General features: G+C 32.9%; 1 protein-coding gene and 1 long non-coding RNA gene across 4 annotated transcripts in view; both read left to right on the top strand.

Annotated features, from left to right (window-relative positions):
- Positions 1–3,034: 3,034 nt before the first annotated feature.
- LOC108190362 (uncharacterized) lies at positions 3,035–8,374 on the top strand. Its single transcript, XR_012407535.1, has 3 exons — positions 3,035–4,508; positions 5,718–5,840; positions 7,962–8,374. It is a non-coding gene; the product is annotated as an uncharacterized lncRNA (long non-coding RNA).
- A 2,096-nt stretch (positions 8,375–10,470) lies between these two features.
- Positions 10,471–20,478, top strand: part of artn (artemin) — a 33,290-nt gene continuing 23,282 nt past the window's right edge. For 2 of the 3 annotated variants that reach the window (XM_005170761.5, XM_073953556.1), the window contains exon 1: positions 10,471–10,717. In XM_005170761.5, coding sequence (XP_005170818.3) covers positions 10,687–10,717 — 31 coding nt within the window. In that variant the 5' untranslated portion in view covers positions 10,471–10,686. The remainder of the gene's footprint in view (positions 10,718–20,478) is intronic. The other variant, XM_073953557.1, reaches the window with a different exon arrangement.

Here is a 20,478-nt window from a genome sequence, read left to right on the forward strand (position 1 = left end):
TTCAGGATTAATAAAAGGCATATAGTTTATCATCAGACTCTGTTTTAGCAATCTTGCAGTTCTCTGTCCTCAACATGTTCTTGAGCAAAGGTTAGTCTGGACTTTTGATCTTGATCATCTCTTTTTCATTTTTTTACTCTTCTCTTTGCTGTATTTGTTTGCTACCGAGTGTTTTTTTCAGCAAGGATGTTCCAGAGATTTTCAGTCAGGTTTAGTTCAGGACATTGGGGCCTTCATTTCATTATTTCATTGCTTTCACCTTTGAAGAACATGAAGTTTCCCCATCAGGTTTAATAACAAGCATATGGTTTTCCATCAGATTCTCAAATTAATCTTGCGTTCATCACTGAATAAACTTTGGAGCAGATCTCTGTTCTAAAAATCTTCCTTAGCAAAGGTTAGTCTGGACTTTTGATCTTGATCATCTTTTCTTCAGTTTTTTTTTCTTTCACGCTTCACTTGATTGTGTTTGTTTGCTACCCAGTACTCTATCAACAAGGATTTCCCTGAGATTTTCAACAAGGTTTAGTTCAGGACATAAGAGCTGCCATTTCATTATTTGAATACTTTCACCTTTAAGGAACATGAAGTTTCCCCATCAGTAATATTGACAAGCTTTTCCATCAGACTCTGATTATTCCTGCGTTCATTACGAAATAATCTTTGGAGCAGTTCTCTGTCCTCAACGTGCTCCTTAACAATGGTTAGTCTGGACTTTTGATTTTTCTCCTGATTTCTCTTTTTCTCCTAAGGTATGGTCACTCAGAATGAACCTTCATTTCCTGAATGTTGAGACACTGTGCCAAGATAGATCATTAATCTGATCATTGAACTCCTGATTCGTTCCAGCTGCAGTTTTGAACCGATTGACAAAAAAAAAACTTCTGGGAAGTGTGTGTGTGTGTGTGTGTGTGTGTTTGTGTGTGTGTGTGTGTGTGTTTACCTAAGCGTCAAGCATCCTCTCTATGTGCTGGTACATTCTCTAACTGGAAGCACTAAATATAAACGCCAGCATTGTTTGCTATCTCATGTGAGTTTACATTTTGTCTTAAAGAGCTCTGCATGTTTTCCAGTGTGAACAGCCATTCCTTAAATATTTCACTTTCTACTGCTGGTTTACGGTCTGCATTTGAATGCGTGTTTTTGTAATGATGTCAGCCTCGTCTTTCATTTACAGCTTGCGTTGAATGAGGCTGTGTTTGTATGATCAGAAATGCAATCTGCTTTAAATCTGATTAGAATTTACAATATTTTGTTTCTGTGTGAATCCATTTTTAAAATACAGTTTATCAGCCGAATATTCAACATCACTTCAGTCTTCAGGGTCACATGATCCTTCAGAAATATTTTATTTCATTCAATTATTTACTGCTCTAGAAACAGATTTATTATTATAAATATTTGTTGTTGTTATCACTGTATTATTGTTAAATTGTCAAATCTTACTGACATAAAACCTTTATTTTACATTGATAAAACTAAGGTTAAAAAAAAATTAAAAGGTGGGCTAATTATATATATATATATATATATATATATATATATATATATATATATATATATATATATATATATATATATATATATATATATATATAAAATAAAAGTATAGCTGCAATATAAAATACATTTAATAAATGATAAAACACAACAAAAATGACTAAAACTTTAACTGAAATTAAAACAATTATATTTAAATTATACTAATATAACTGTGTCAAACCATTAAAACTGAAACAAATGTTTTAAATGACAAAAAAAGTTATAAAAATAAATGTAAGGATTTAATATAAGATGCATTTAATTATTTAATAATTCATACAAAAACGACTGCAAATTTACCTGAAATGAAAAAGTATTTAATATGCATATAAATAATAGTATTCACTTATACTAATATATTACTGGATCAAACCATTAAAACTGAAACAGTTAGAAAATAAACAAAGCTTTAATATAAAATTCATTTAATGGTTTAGTAAACTATAAAACAAATATATAACAAAATGGCTTAACCTTTAATTGAAATTAAAACAATATTAAATATGAGTATTTCAGTGGTACGATATAATACTGGATCAAACCATTAACAGTGTGTCAGCTTGAATGATTCCTCAAGTCCAATGTTGCTCTCATCATAGCTTATTTTACAAAGCATATTTTATTAGAATGTGAAGACAAGATTTTTATAATCACTATTAAAAATTTAAAGTTGTTCATCAAATATTGCATTGAAAAAATCATATTTATCATTTAATATACTTTATTTATATTCATATATTTGCTTATCTCTTATTGAAATATAAAGTTGTTCTTATCATGGAAGGTTTTTATGTAGATTGATCTTCCAATGAAATAGCCAAGTTGCTGATGTGGCAATAAATAAACAAACAAATCTCTGCTGTTACTTCAATAACAGAACCAGGATGACAATGCAAACTTTTGCCTTGTGAATTTCCACAGGCTTCAACTGATTAAGCAGATGACCTGAGCCACAGGAGTCTGATCCTGAAGTCCCGGACCTGCTCTGACCACCCAAATGTATGTGAAGATCACAGATCACAGACCCTCGGCTCCATTGTTTCCTCGTTCTGCTCAAGATCTTCCTCACAATAGACCTCAGATCGAAAGTCTCAGTGGGACTTCTGGACACACATGAAGGAAAGAGCGATTCAGGTCAACGGTCAGGCTCGGGGTCACAGACACATGCCCTGTCATACATGCCACCCTCAGTGCCTTTGTCGTTAAGTCACATTTATTAACATAGCTCTTTATACAATATAGTGTTTTAAATAGACAGGTAGCAATAGCTCCATTCAGACTGTAATACCGATAAATTGCTGTAAAACATTACTTTGTCTAAATTAAAAAATGTGCCGCTTACACAATGAATCAGTTTATTGGTATAAACTGTGGAGCAGATCTCTCTCCTTTTTCCTCACTTCGCTGATTGTACGTTGTTTGCTAGCCGGAACTTTATCAGCAAGGATTTTCCAGAGATTTTTAATCGGGTTTAGTTCAGGACATCGGGGCTGCCATTTCATTATTCAATGTTTTAACTCTAATGTTGTAACTTCTCATTCTAGGAAAAGTGTAAAATTTTGTTCAAGAGCTGGGTTTCTGTCACTTTGTTTTACTGCACATTTTGACAGAAACAGAAATTTATCTGTAGGGTTTACAATGCAGAATTTAGTCAATTTATTGGTAAAAAAAAAAAAAAAAAAAGAAATCTTTGGAGCAGATCTGTCCTCAACATGTTCCTTAGCAAATGTTAGATCATTTTTTTGTTATTTTATTTTGGACACATTGCTAACTGTACTTTCTTGCTAGCCAGAACTTTATCAACAAAGATTTTCCTGAGATTTTCAATCGGGTTTAGTTCAGGACATTGGGGCTGCCATTTCATTTTTTCAATTTTTTTTAACTGTAATGATGTAACTTTTAATTCTAGAAAAATTGTTACATTTTGTTTAATAGCTGGGTTTCCATTACTTTGTGTTAGTGCACATTTTAATGAAAACAGAAATTTATCTGTAAATTTAAAGATGTGCTGTTCATACAATACAGAATTTAGTAAATGTATTAGTAAAAAATTCATCTTTGGATGATATCTTTGTTCAAGTTAGATGATCTCTTCAGTTTTTCCACACTCCACTTGACCTCACTTTGTTTGCTAGCCAGAACTTTATCCACAAGGATTTCCAGAAATTTTCATTCGGGTTTAGTTCAGGACATTGAGTCTGCCATTTCATTATTTTAATGTTTTCACCTTCAGGGAACATACAATTTCTCTTCAGGATTAATGACAAACATTCGTGTGGTTTCCCATCAGACTCAAATTATTCTTAAAATTAATCTTGCTTCGTAGCAAAGATTAGTCAAAGGTCATCAACAAGAATTTTCCAGAAATTTTCATTCGGGTTTAGTTCAGGACATTGGGGCTGCCATTTCATTATTTTAATGTTTTAATTTTAATGTTGTGCCTTCTCACTTTGGAAAATTGTTAGATTTTGTTTAACACCTGTGTTTGCATTGCTTTGTGTTAGTGCACATTCCACTCACTCAGTGCAGATTTCAGTCAGTGTATTGGTAAAAATAAACTTTGGATGAGATTTCTGTCCTCAAAATGTTCCTTAGCAAAAGTTAGATCATCTCTTCTTCAGTTTTTTTCCATACTTCATTGATTGCATGTTGTTTGCTAGCCAGAACTTTATCCACAAGGATTTTCCATAGATTTTCAATCAGGTTTAGTTCAGGACATCGGGGCTGCCGTTTCATTATTTTAATGTTTTAATTTTAATGTTGTACTTTCTCACTTTGGAAAATTGTTAGATTTTGTTTAACACCTGTGTTTGCATTGCTTTGTGTTAGTGCACATGTTGATGTAAAATACTCATTTATCTTTAAATTTAAAAATGTGCCTCTCACCCAATGCAGATTTTAGTCAAAGCACTGGCAAAAATACATTTTTGAGCAGTTCTCTGTCCTCAACATGTTCCTTAACAAAGGTTAGTCTGGAATTTTGATCTTCATCTCTTCTTCAGTTTTTGACGACTTTGTTTGCTAGCCAGAACTTTATCAGCAAGGATTTTCCAGAGATTTTCAATCAGGTTTAGTTTAGGACATTGTGGCTGCCATTTCATTATTTCAGTGTTTTCATTTTAATGTTGTAACATATCATTCTGGAAAATTGTTACATTTTGTTAAATTGATTGAAAACGGTTGATGGAAATGCCAAATGTTTAATTAAAAAAAACAGGTTTTATGATTGCTTAAAGCGACGCAAAGGCACAGTGGGAAGCACGTTCACCACACAGCAAGAAGGTCGCTGGTTCGATCCTCGGCTTAGTTGGTGTTTCTGTGTGGAGTTTGCATGTTCTCCCTGCGTTTCGTGTGGGTTTCCTCCGCGTACTCTGGTTTCCCCTAAAGACATGTGGTACAGAGATGTTTCCCAGAGATGATTGATTGAAAACGATTGATGGAAATGCCAAATTTTTAATAAAAAAAAAAAAACATTATTTAATAAAATAAAAAAGCAGTTTTTATGATTGCTTAAGGTGGTTGTGGACTTGGTTTTGGTTAATGTGAAAAATTCAAGATGGAAATGCATTTGTTAAATAAACTGATGTAGTGAAAGTTCTACATCATGTGACCAAGCGACTGTCTTCATTATCGATAAACTGTCTAAAGCAGGGGTCACCAAACTTGTTCCTGGAGGGCCGGAGCTCCAACCCTAATCAAACACACCTGAACAAGCTAATCAAGCTCTTACTATGTATTCTTAAAACATCCAGGCAGGTGTGTTGAGGTAAGTTGGAGCTAAACCCTGAAAGGACACCGGCCCTCCAGGACCGAGATTGGTGAACCCTGGTCTAAAGGATCAACCGCTCACCCCTGTATGCATTTCTGTTGTGTTGCAAGGGCGAGCTTTAGATTGATGGCGTTGGTCAGCATGTGCAATTTCACACTGGCTCAGACGAGGCATGTCTCATATGCTATTTATTTCCACAGCCATTTATTAATGTAAATTATTCTTTCATTGCCCTGATTAAATATCAGGTCACAGGAGTAAAAAGAGTGTAACATTCTGGCTCCCAATGCTGGCACACTTTATCAAAATATACCAAATCTAAGGCACTACTTGTGGAAAAACAGCACGCTTTTTGTTTTAATTAGTTTGATGTTATCCAGACTGACCGGTTTTTCTTTTTTTTCAGGGGAACTTTGTGTACCAGGGATTGTGAAAACACGCAGTCTGGCTTCCTGAGCGAACTCCATCACATCTGTCTGGACGCAGGTCATCTGTGATCGCACTACGGGGACCGAATTTCCCTCACTCTGTAAGATGTTACAAGCGAAGTGCTTTGTTTGCGCAGCTGAAGAGCGTATCCTTGAATATATATCACTTTGACAGAAGTCGACTGGAGTAAATGAGTACTGAAATCAAATCATATTCGTCATTAGTCCGTTGTCATGGCCTGTTTTATTGTTAGAGACTGCACTTGGGAACGTGCAGGGTGAAACAAACGCTGCTGCTTTTTGTTTAAAGAGACTTGAGTTACTGCTCTTTGTTGTGCTTTTCATTCGATTATCCAACACAATCTCACGGCAATTCGTAACTTTTTGATTTAGTGGCAAACTCGTATTCGTACAATCTCATTCTTACAATTTAGTACAATTTGGTAAACCCTCAATGATGGTTGGGTTTAGAGGTGGGATTGTGGGATTCTCAAAACCTGTCGGCGAGCCAAAATCGGGGCTAAAATCACACAGTCTGAACTAGGCATAAGGGTGCTCCGGTTTCCCCCACAGTCCAAACACATGTGGTACAGGTGAATTGGGCAGGCTAAATTGTCCATAGTGTATGTGTGTGAATAACTGTGTATGGTTGTTTCCTAGTGATGGGTTGCAGCAAGAAGGGCGTTGTGTAAAACATATGCTGGATAAGTTGGTGGTTCATTCCACTGGGGCAACCCCAGATTAATAAAGGGACTCCGCTGAAAAGAAAATGAATGAATTAATATAAATAACCAAATAAGGTACGTGGTTGCAGACAATTTTAATGGGCTGAATTTCAACAAACAAATTAAGTTGAACATCCCTCAGTTTAATTTGTTGGTTTATAGACCTTTTTCTTGGAACGCAAAATTACCCATGATGCTTTGCGTGTATGCGCAAGGAGAATGTGAAGAACTTCCGGTCGGCAGCTGATGCGTGTAAACAGTCACATTTGGGCAGCTTTGAAACGATAGTTTTAATCTATTTTACCTGCTTTTATCCTCTTTGAACTAATACTGTTGTCCATCAGCAGCATCTCCTGGACTGATCATTTAAAGAAATGCGATCTAATAGGATGGAAAACAGCTGCTGTGAGGCGTTTTCCCCTCGTCGTCAGACGGCATCTTCTGCAGTTTAAATGAAGCCTCGTCATCGCTAAAGTCAACATTTTCTCTTTATTTCAAATATATAACCAGCCCGAACACATGTTATTCACCAAAATGTCTGACACACACACATAGCCTGTACTGTGCCACTGACACACTGATTTAATAACTGTGACAAAGTGAAAATATAGGCTAGTGTCATTTCCAAATGACAGAAAAAACACAAACCGTGGTGAAAACAACACACGAAATAAAACACAAACGGCTCACGATTAGAATGAACAGCAAATCAGCAGCAGAGGATCAATAACAGACTTTTATTGCTCATTTTTGTAAATTGCACGACTTTCATACCTGTTAAGTTTCATGCCAGTACTCTGGTTTGCTCTCTCTCTCTCTCTCTCTCTCTCTCTCTCTCTCTCTCTCTCTCTCTCTCTCTCTCTCTCTCTCTCTGTCTCTCTCTCTCTCTCTTTGTGTATGTGTGTGTGTGTGTGTGTGTGTGTTAAAGAGCCTCTGAGCTAACAGCTAACAGGGCGGGAACGCACACACACTGTATTTCTGACGGCAGACACGTGAACTAGGAGAACGTTTTTCTCGTATTTCTGACGCGCTTGAACCACATGTGACAGATTATAACGGCTTTCACAGACACATTTCTAAGTTGTGTGTCACAAAAACACTCGGTTATCCATTAAAAACTATACTGAAACCCATTTTCGGAGCGTAAATTACCAGTTGAACACGCTGTAAACGGAAGTTTTTAGCATTCTACTGGAAGACGCTGGTCGCTATGGCGCCCTCCATACAGCAGCCATGAAAAAGGTCTATATTCAGCCCTTATAAACTGTTTGCAACCACTTACCTTTATAAAACTGAGTAAATCCAATGAATGTTTTTGAATGTCGAGTTGTTGTTGTTGTAGTAGTTCCCCAATCACCGCTTCATAGATGTACACCTGCAGTAGATCTGTAAGCCTCAGCACCTCACTTACACCCTGACACAGCTTTTTGATCAGGTCAATCTCCACCCGCACTGCCTGAGGAAGGTATTTTAATCCTCTTTCTCTGTCTGTTTCAGATGGCGTGGGCATTTGCTTCGCAGCGTCTGAGATCAGCTCAGAAACGGCCTGAGCTGCGGCCAATCTTGATAAACACAGCCGCTCAGAAAATCAGCACTTTGCATTGTGGGAAAGCGTGTTGTTTGCTTACCTGTCAGATCTAGTGTTGAGATCTAGAGCGCTGATTTTTTTGTAGGAGCCGTGAAGTGATGCAGTCGCTGATAAGAAGGCAGTGTCTGATTGAGCCAGAAAAGGTGTTGGTATTTGACCTCACAATCAAAATGTCTCGTTATTCAATTAAAATGTCACTGATTTTCTTTCATTTTTTTGTAGCATTGCATTGCAATTTGGCTGCGTAATGTTGCTATTACAATGTGCCAAACTGAAATATAGCCGATTTATTTTGGGGTGGAAATAAATGGATATGAAATCTGAGAGCTTTGTGTAATCTTTATATTTAAGGCTAATTGAAGACTAATGCTAACCATGCTAGTAACATGCTAATTTATGCTACAATCATGCTAACAACATGCTAATTCATGCTAGAATCATGCTATTAACACGCTAATTCATGCTAGAATCATGCTAATTCATGCTAGAATTATGCTAGTAACATGCTAATTCATGCTACAATCATGTTAATTCATGCTAGAGTCATGCTAGTAACATGCTAATTCATGCTACAATCACGTTAATTCATGCTAGAATCATGCTAGTAACGTGCTAATTTATGTTAGAATCATGCTAACAACATGCTACTTCATGCTAGTAACATGCTAATTCATGCTAGAATCATGCTAGTAACATGCTAATTTGTGCTAGAATCATGCTAGTAACATGCTAATTCCTGCTAGAATCATGCTAGTAACATGCTAATTCAAGCTAGAATCATACTAACATGCTATTTACACTTTAAAACCACTTCAAACTTTCAGACTTGGCTTTTCAAGCCACCATAAAGTTTGTCCTCAAACTTTAATATCTAGTTGTTCAATTGAAATGTCACTGATTTTCTTTAATTTTTTTGTAGCGCATTGCAATTTAGTTAGTAGTAGTAGTATTGTAATTATTATTGTTATTATTATAATAATAACAATAATAATAATTTCATGTATTATTATTATTATTATATATTATATCATTATTATTATCATTATACTACTACTACTACTACTACTACTACTACTAATAATAATAATAATAATAATTGTTATTATTATTATTGTTATAATAATAATAATTATTATTATTATTATTATTATTATTATTATTATTATTATTATCTAACATATTATTTTGAAACTGTAATGTGCATATACTATGTAAACCTATAGAATAGAATAACATTTTTGATAATGGAGGGAGGCCAGGTTTGTTTGTTTGTTTGTTGTAATTAGAATAAAATAATGTATTAGCAATTCTAACAAGATATCCAAAATAAAAGATTCCATTTAATAAATACATTTTCAAGTTTATAATTTACATTTAGATATAACATGCCAAAAATATTTAGAATCAACTTAAATGTGTCCAAAATGTCACTATATGCAAAACAGCATATATTGAATACCGTAATAGACAGCAAGTTCACTATTTAATTAACGTTTAATCTTCAACAGCTTTACATTTATTGCTATTATTACACTGAAGAGAGTCCATATATAAATTAAAATCGACTATAAAACTTTAAACAAGGTTAAGAATTATACATTTATTTATACATTTATACTATTTATACATTTAATTATACAATACATTTAATTTTAAGATTTAATATAAATTCCTCAGTAATTCATTTGATCATTTGAGGTCAAATTATAACTATAATCTGTTTTTACTTGAACATGCAAAGATATCACCCAAAACTTCTTTGAATGGTAACATTTATTTATAAAAAAAGGAGTATAAAAACATTGCATATAAACAAAATGTTCAGTTTTTATAAATTTAATTAACCAAGCTGCTTTTTTTTTTTTTTTGCATAACAAGAACAATAGCATGCAAAAGTAGAGGAATGCAATACTTACAACTGTTTTCACATTAACATAAATGGAACAAACACATAGAAAGGAAAAAAAACAACTAAAAATATTAGAAATAAGGATTCCAAAATTGCATACATCCTTAAAGCTTTTAAGATGCTTTCAATATGATGCTCAGTTTCAAACGAGAAATTTCAAAGAAATGTTAAGTTTATAACTGGACCACTTTTGTTTGTGTACGTTGTATTTCCCATATTTAATCATTAAATTAATAATCAAACAATCAACAAAGCTGCACTGCTGCCAGAGACCGACTTGTGACGTCGACTGCCAATTGACAAATTAGAGCGCGCGCATTATAATCAGCGAAGCGAGGCGCGCTCACTTGCGCTTAAACGCGTCGTGGATTATGATGGGACGGCAGGAGTTTGCGCGTCTCGTCGCTCGCTTGTAGTGTATCATGTGATGGAGCTGGAATTTGACACCTCGGGGGTTCAGAGCTCTGATGTGTTTATGGGACTTGAGTTTGGCACGGGCTCCTGCGTTTAGAGTAAAGCGCGTCTCCAGAGGGAAGCAGCGCGCGCGCGACGCGCCTCAAAGCCACAGTTTCTCCGGACACAAACTCTGCGAAAAAACGTGGATGTGCACAATTATGCCTCATCACTACGAGCAGAGGTCGAGAGGAAACATTTTGAGGAATACGTTGTCCTTCTCTGTGGATTATTTTCACTTGTCGGTTTCTTAATTTATTTCACTCAAGTCCATGACAGGAGAGGTCGAGCGGGACACTAAAGGTCGGTTTGAATAGTTAATTCTCTCTCTTTTGTCTCGTCTTTTCCTTTCAGTGAATATGTTTAGCTTTTAAATCATTTATCTTGTTATGGCAGGCTGGGTGATTGCCTAAGTGTTTTATTAGAACAATTACTATCTCTTATGTGTATTTAAATAATATGTGTTGTCTATATTTGTTTGTTATATTTGTTGGTTGAACATCTTTTCAGAAAGTGCATGTATTATGTTCACAGATATAATGTTCTTAAATTAGATGTTTCAAAAGCTTCAGAGATGTAAATAATGTGTATACATACTTAACTTTAATTATATACAGTCTAAAAATAATTAAATATGTATACATTTGAAGTCAGAATGATTGGCCCCCCTTAAGATATATATATATATATATATATATATATATATATATATATATATATATATATATATATATATATATATATATATATATATATATATATATATATCTGATAATATTTTCTCTTCTGGAAAAAATCTTATTTGTTTTATTTTGACTTGAAGAAAATCAGTTTTTAATTTTTTAAAAGCCATTTTAAGGTCAAAATTATTAGCCCCTTTAAGCAATTTTTTTCGATAGTCTACAGAACAAACCATCATTATACAATAACTTTATATATATATATATATATATATATATATATATATATACAGTGCTCAGCATACACCCCATATGTGTATCCATTTCTCAGTGGTAATATAGGTCATATATTTTGGTGCATTTTAAACAAATCAGATTTTTTTTTTCCATAATATTTTTATTTTTTTGTTTTCAGTTTGTACACATTGAAATACAACATTTTACAAACATTTTACAACAATAATAACCTTGTTGCATTTACAAATTATACAAAATATAAGGATATATGTATGTATATATATATATATATATATATATATATATATATATATATATATATATATATATATATATATATATATATATAAGCAAACAACAAACAAACGAGCAAAACAAACAACTAAAATTAAATAAAAATAAAACTGCTCCTCTTTTTGTTCAAATATGGTAATCTATTCAAACATGACAATTATAATCATACTGAGTACTAGGCACAGCAAATATATATAAAATAATGTATCAATGCAAAACTATAAAGCTGGAACTGCATTATCCATCAAAAATTATTCATGAACTTCTTCCTCTGTTAACAAATCAGATTTATTAATCACATATAATTATTAAAATAATGTTTTGGTCATTGAACATCTTTAGAAGTAGAAAGATAATACATTTAAATTAATGCAAAATATTGCGATATACAAACTACAAAATTGTATATATATTTGATTTTTACTCTTTTTTTTTTTAAATTTGTATTGAATATTTTTCCCTATCATATACATTTGGGCTACTCATTTTTGGACAGTTTTCATGAGTTATTTTGTTAAATTAGATCCAAATTTTGGTTCAGTTCTAACTAATCTAATCACCCCCCACATATCTCTCATTTAGATTCATATTTTCTATAGGATGCTTTACAATATTATATTTGTGCGTATACATTAGATTAGAACTGAGGCCAAATCTGGAGCTAATCTAACAAAATAACTTACAATAATGGTTCAAAAATTAGTAGCCCAAATGTATATGTTAGGGAAAAATAGTAAATACAAATTATATATATAATATATATATATATATATATATATATATATATATATATATATATATATATATATATATATATATATATATATATATATATATATATATATATATATATATATATATATATATAATTTGTATTTACTATTTTTCCCTAACATATAAATTTGGGCTACTAATTTTTGATTATATATTAATATATATTATATAATATATATTTTATATATATATTTTATATATATATTATATATATATATATATATATATATATATATATATATATATATATATATATTTTAATATCTGTTTAATGAATCTGTTTTGGATAAAATGGATATGGATAAAAACATGCATTTCCATAATGTGGTGTACTTGTATATGCTAAGCACTGTATATTATGCTGGTCCCTATCAGAGTAATGCATCTATGTTATATCATCATACATATTTGATATCCTGCATTTCTTCTGTCTAAATTTCCTCTCTAAAATGTCATCTTCTTTTATAAAACCGTATAAATATACAACAGTTGTTCTTGGATCTGCTGAAAGGTGCTTGATCTCAGAAAATTAAAGTAAAATAAAAGCCGCTTAACTACTTGGCTTCTCTCAATCTCGAGTAAACAGGTTAAAAATGTCCCTCAAAATACTTAATTAAGTGTGTTGCTTTGCTTATTTGACAAGCTTTTCCTCTGCTGACTGAGCTGATGATTGATTATGGGACTGACAGTAAATGTGCTCCTGAAAGAGCTGTTTTCCTGTCTGGAAGGGATGAAATCTGGATACAGTTAGAAGAGAATCTCAGGACTCTTTTCTCCACTCTGAGCTCTTATTATGGCCACTAGTGGGTTTATTTTAATGTCTTAAATATGGATTAAAAAAATATGCTTTACATGTTGAGTAGCCCTGTCACGATATGTATTTTTTGTTGCACAATATATTGCACTAAAATATATTGTGATAAACAGTATTGTCATTTTAAGACCATCTATGCCATTTATCATGACAATATGATATCATCCCAATGCAAGCACACTCTTCAAAAAGCACATCATATTTTATTTTTAAGAATAATTAATTTGATTATAGTCCTTTTAACAGTTTATTAATCAGGCATTGGAATCAGAATGTGAAAACGCATATCCTAAATAAATAATAATAAATGTTCTCAAAAAAAGTGCAAGGTAAAAAGTAACAGAGGCTGGGATATGTGCTCCCAGATCTATTTTCAGTCGTCAGACACCCATATGAAAATATACTATAATGTTTTTTTAATCATACTGACACTGACACCTCCGATAGAGATGATGCACAGTCAGATAAAATGTTGCTAGAATTGTTTTGTTTTTTTGTATGGACGATATATATTGCATCACCAAAAATTATTGAGGTTGTGTCCATAAGTCGATAAGTTGATTATTATGACAGTCCTAGTGTTGGGTAAATCAGTTCAAAAAGTAAGTATTTACTATTTACATAATTAAATTACTTTGTCTGAAAAATTAGATTTGCTGTAACTTAGTGAATACTTTATTACATGATTCATTACCGCCTAAAATTCACATAAATTTCAATGCAATTCAAATTAAACTCTGTTTATTCTTTAAATTTGAGTCGAACAGGACCTTTAGTTTAGTCTGAAAAATAACACTTGTTTAATTATAAATGTTTAATTATATATGTAAAACACAAAACCTTTCAGAGTCATTAGCACCATATTTTGAATTTACTGACATTAGATTTCTTACACAATTCATTATTACTTAGGCTTGTGCAATTATCAAGCTAAATGTAAACCTGGTTTACCAAAAGACGGTTATGGAAAACAATATACTGTATACTCTGCTTATATACTATATTACTCAAATTTTTTTATGAACAGTTTATTTCACTCTGTTTTTATTCTTTAACATCTGCAATCTTCAGCTGAAAATGCTAATTATTCAGAACTGCTCAATTTATGTACATGTAAGGCTATTATATTATGTTATATAATATTTAATAGTTTAAAATGGAAAGTATTCTCTATTATATTATATTATATTATATTATATTATATTATATTATATTATATTATATTATATTATATTATATTATATTATATTATGTAAAAATTAAAAGTAATCCCTTTATAATTCCCATTATATTATATTATATTATATTATATTATATTATATTATATTATATTATATTATATTATTTTATATTATATTATATTATATTATATTATATTATATTATATTATGTTATATTATGTTATATTATATTATGTTATATTATATTATATTATATTATAATAAATTATTTTACCCAAATATTTAAAGAAAACCCTTCATAATCCATATTATATTATATTATATTATATTATATTATATTATATTATATTATATTATATTATATTATATTATATTATATTATATTATATTAAATTACATTATATTATTTCATATTAATTATATTATATTAATTATATTATATTAGATTAGATTAGATTAGATTAGGTTATGTTAATTATAATATATTATATTATATTATATTATATTATATTATATTATATTATATTATATTATATTATATTATATTACTTAAAAATTAAAAGTGATTCCTTTAAAATCCTCATAACATTACATTACCTAAAAAAATTAAAGTAATTCCTTACTTTACTTTTTCAGTGGAAAGTCGTGTAATTACAGTAGTTCCACCAAACACTGATAATCTAAGCACGGTAATTACAAAATTCTCCTTGAATTGATTCTCAGTTGTTTTTCCTCATCTGTTCTGTGTTGAAACGAATGAACAGCACACAGAGCGCTGCCATCCTCTCTTGTATCATTTAAAAGATTTCCATCGGAATGCACAGCGATTCCCACACAAAACCAGTCCCGTATGTAGCTTCACCTGCCTATATTCCAGGTAGCTGGCAGGTTTGTTCAGCAGGTAATATTGCATTTCAGTATCAGATTGCGAGCACTTCCTAATAGACTGTAGGCTAGTCTCTGATACGGTGTAATCCTTGGATCAAAATTATTAATTAATTTAGCTGTTGGCTTGGTTTGGTGTGACTAATGCAGCTGAGTGTAGTCTGAAATTCCTTTCTCTCGGCTTGTTTGTTATGTTGAAAGATTATGCTGAGTCACTGGTTTGATCGTTTTTATTTAAAGGGTACCTATTATGCCTCATTTTACAAGATGTCAAATATGTCTCTGATGTCCTTAGAGTGCGTATGTTTCAGCTGGAAATGCCACACAGATAATGCTTTATAACTCTTTGACTCTGAATAATTTTTTTTTTCTAATTACGAAAATTATAATTTTACATCACTTTTCTACATTGATGGATCAGTGACCACACGTGCATTCCTGACAAAAAGCTTGTGTTTGTGTGTACAGAAATGTATTATTCACCCTCCCTGTTAATCTGTGTCCTGAAACACAGCTCCTCTCCTGCTTTCACTTCTCATACTGACGGAGGGAGCGATTCGTTTGTGAATGAATCCCCCGAACGACTTTCACTCACGTTAGCCGACAATAACACAAGTTTCTGGCAGCGCAGCATCTCGTTGTCATATTTCTTTTGCATTGTTTGCTGATTTTATTCAACAAAACTAGCATAAGCTGAGTGTTTAGTGCGAGTTGGAGCTGCTTTGGCGTATGGTGAATGCAGTAAGTGACTGTTATCCTCAATAATATTAACTGATTAGCACAAAAGTTCAGAACATACAAAAACAGAAAAAAACGTAATCTTACCTATGAAATGTTCTGCCTTTGTGCTTTGTTTTCTTTGTTTGCTCGTTACTACACCCGTAGACAGCGCTAAAGTCCCGCATCTTCACGTAATAACACTGTCTTGACTAGTGCGGTTGAATGACATTTGTCCTGGGAGCACTGTACCAATGTGGCGGCGCTATTGACGCATGCTCAGGGTCCCTATGCGATATCTAGTGTATATATCTATGTATACGAAATGTAGCATTTTCTCCAACAGCCTATTGCTGTTGTACTACATGTTTGAGAATAGCAATAATAATAGCCCACTCATATTAACCTTTATTTTACATCTACAGAATCCTGAGAAAATCCTGATCTTTATTTTAGGCACAAAAATCGTGATTCTCATTTTAGCCAGAATCGTGCAGCTCTACATATGCGTTTCTGTTACTAAAATGCATAAATGTACACATGCATAATATGTAAATGCAAACTTTTATTTTGTATGTGATTAATAATGCTTAATTGTCTGACGGCTTCAGTGCTTTTTCATGATGTGCTGTATGGTGAATCTACTCAATAGAGTTGTGAAGGCCTGCAGTATCATCAGTGGGCGTCTGTAGTTTATGGGCTGTCATGTATTGATGATGAAATGTGTTTAATGTGCTGCTTCTGCTGTGATAGATTATGTGCTGCTGACACTTGACGCTCCAGTGCCTGAATCACACCTCCTTTAAGAGACACTAATGCAAGCAGCGAAGCCTTTTCAGTTTTACTGTCTGCTGAAAGCTGGAATACTGCTCCATCACTTCTGCACTGTCTGATTGCAGAGTTCCCAGATACTCGCTGTTTACTTTAATGCTGCCTTGGCATGAATGGTTGGTTGGATGGATGAATAAATGAATAAATTATAGATTGGTTGGATGGATGAATGAATGATTAAATTATCGATTGGTTGGATGGATGAATTAATTAAATTATCGATTGATTGATTGGATGAATGATTAAATAAATGAATTATTGATTGCTTGGTTAGTTGATTGCTTGGATGAATGAATGAATGCATGACTGACTGACTGAATGATCAAATCAACAAATGAATGAATGAATGAATGAATGAATGAATGAATGAATGAATGAATGAATGAATGAACGAACGAATGAATGAATGAATTAATTAATTATTGGTTAGTTAGTTGAATGGATGGACGGATTAACAAATTAATTAATTATTTATTTGTTGGTTGGTGATGAATGAATGAATGAATTAATTCATTAATTAATGGTTGGTTGGTTGGTTGGTTGCTTGCTTGCTTGCTTGGATAGATAGATGGATGAATGAATTATTGATTGGTTGGATGAATTGGATGGATGGTCAGATGGATAAATGGATGGGTGGATGAATGAATTATTGATTAGATGGATGGGTGGATGGATGAATGATTTATTGGTTGGATGGGTGGATTAATGAATGAATGAATAAATTATTGATTGGTTGGATGGATGGATGGATGAATGGATGAATTAATGATTGGTTAGTTGAACGGATGGAAGAACAGACGGATGAATGAACGAATGACTAAATGGATTATTGATTGGTTGGTTTGACGGAGGGATGGATGGATGGATGAATAAATAAATGAATAAATGAAAGAATTATTGATTGGTTGGTTGGATGAATGAATGAATAAATTAATTAATATTTATTTATGTATTTATTAATAATTTAAAATAAATAACTAAAAAATCTGTTAATTATTTATTTTATTGATTGATTTAGCAAAATAAACATGTTAAATGTCTTTGAAGTGTTTAAAAAATCTAATTAATAACATTATAAATGGTTAATATTTTGTATTATTATTATAAATATATAACAAAAAATGTATATATATATATATATATATATATATATATATATATATATATATATATATATATATATATATATATATATATACTCATATAAATAATTTATCAAGTAGAAATTATTTTTTGTGTACGAGCTCTGCTGCTTGGAATGTTTTGCACATGTTTTGATTTTTAAAGAGATTCAAATTGAGGGTTTTTAAAGGGAAATGAAAAAGTGGTTGTTTTACAGTTGAAGTTGAGGATTTTGTTGTGCCGAGTTGCTGAGCTGATAATGATGTTTGCACTCTGTTTATTATTTGCACGTTAATTTTTTTTGGACCATAATGGAAATAAGCCTGTGGCTTTTTTTGTGTATTTTATCCTCGACAGTTTTGAAAATATGTATGAATTAGTCTATCCGGACTTGTTTGTATATTTTTGCTAAAATTGTCAAATCAAATCAAATGTGCTAGTATCTCTAAAATAATGTTGTAGATTTTATTAATACTTTTAAATTATTTATTTTTTATTTTTACATCTATTATTTAATATTTTTAATAATAGTTATTGTATTTCAAGTAACAAAACTCATCGTATTATTTTTGTTTGTAGTCCATTTTAAGTTCAGAACCACATGATGTCTGAATTGCTCAGGTGTGTTTCAGTGTCTATTTAAGTTTGACGAAGCATGTGTGTGTGTGTGTGTGCGTGTGTTTCATGACTGTGTGTGTGTGTGTGTAAACGGGGCAGAACATGAGTGTCAGGAGATCACACGGGACACTGGTGTTAGGAAGAGTTATGGGCCGCAGTCACCGCATGGCAGTCCAACACTGGATAATTTATTACACACTCCGCTAATGAACAGCCTCGTTGTGCAATAATGAGAAACACCTTATCCCGGGTCAGAGCGGGGCAGAGGGACACGAGAGGCAGATTCTTACATGTTTCTTTAATACTACTTCTGCACAGCCAGGTTTTTGATATGAAGACTGGTGCACATTGTACTGATTATTCGGGACAACAACTGCACTCTATACACACTACTATACAACACACTATAAAAAGAGACTGTCTTACTGATGTACTTATAATATACAAAATACCGATCGATATATATATAAGACAAAAGGGCTCATACACTCACCGGCCACTTTATTAGGTACATTTTACTAGTATCAGGTTGGACCCACTTTTGCCTTCAGAACTGCCTTAATCCTTCGTGGTACAAATCAAACAAGGTACTGGAAATATTTCTCAGAGATTTTGCTTCATATTGATATGAAAGCATCACACAGTTGCTGCAGATTTGTCGGCTGCACATCCATGATGCAAATCTCCCACCACATCCCAAAGATGCTCTATTGGATTGAGATCTGATGACTGTGGAGGCCATTTGAGTACAGTGAACCCATTGTCATGTTTAAGAAAACAGTATGCCATGAATCACGCTTTATCCTGCTGGATGTAGCCATCAGAAGATGGGGACATGGTCAGCAACAATACTCAGGAAGGCTGTGGCGATGACAAGATGCTCAAATGGTACTAATGAGCCCAAAGTGTGCCAAGAAAATATCCCCAACACCATCACACATCCACCACCAGCCTGAACCATTGATATAAGACAGGATTAGAGATGCTCTTCTGCAGACCTCGGTTGTAACAAGTGCTTATTTGAGTTACTGTTGCCTTTCTATCAGCTGGAACCAGTCTGGCCATTCTCCTCTGAGCTGATCAACAAGGCATTTGCGCCCACACAACTGCCGCTCACTGGATATTTTCTCTTTTTCAGACCATTCTCTGCAGACCCTAGAGATGGTTGTGCGTGAAAATCCCAGTAGATCAGCAGTTTCTGAAATACTCAGACCAGCCCGTCTGGCACCAACAATCATGCCACCTTCAAAGTCACTTAAATCCCCTACCTTTTCCATTCTGATGCTCGGTTTGAACTGCAGCAGATCGTCTTGACCATGTCTATATGACTAAATGCATTGAGTTGCTGACATGTGATTGGCTGATTAGAAATTTGCGTTAACGAGCAGATGGACAGGTGTACCTAATAAAGTGGCCAGTAAATTGTCAATTTGTTTATAATATATTAGTGTGCTTCTTGTGTTTATATGTGTGTGCTGTGAAAACACATCATGTCAGTGTAGTACAGTGTTCCTCTGGGCACAGTTGTTGCGCGAAATGTCATTTGGACGCATTTTCCTAACAGTTTGTGCTTGTATTCAGGACAGTTTGAGTGGAAACTTCACACAGTAAACTCAGCCGTGTGGAATGTTCTGCGATGTGATCACAGTAAACAAATACAAACACTTTTTCAGGAAACATCTCTTTCTGTCACTCCAGTTGATCTGAATCATCATTATTCCCAATAACAGCCTGCTTTTCCCACCCATCTCTCCATCTGACAGTCGGACCCCCCAGAACGAACGAACACACACTGCTCAAAAGTGTACCTGATTTGTTGCACACACACACACACACACACACACACACGCTGGGTTTTATTATTCGCGAAATGTTATTGATTCATCATGTCAGCGAGCGGCTTCATCCGTC

The sequence above is a fragment of the Danio rerio genome, chromosome 6, assembly GCF_049306965.1.
Source record: "Danio rerio strain Tuebingen ecotype United States chromosome 6, GRCz12tu, whole genome shotgun sequence".
NCBI lineage: Eukaryota > Metazoa > Chordata > Actinopteri > Cypriniformes > Danionidae > Danio > Danio rerio.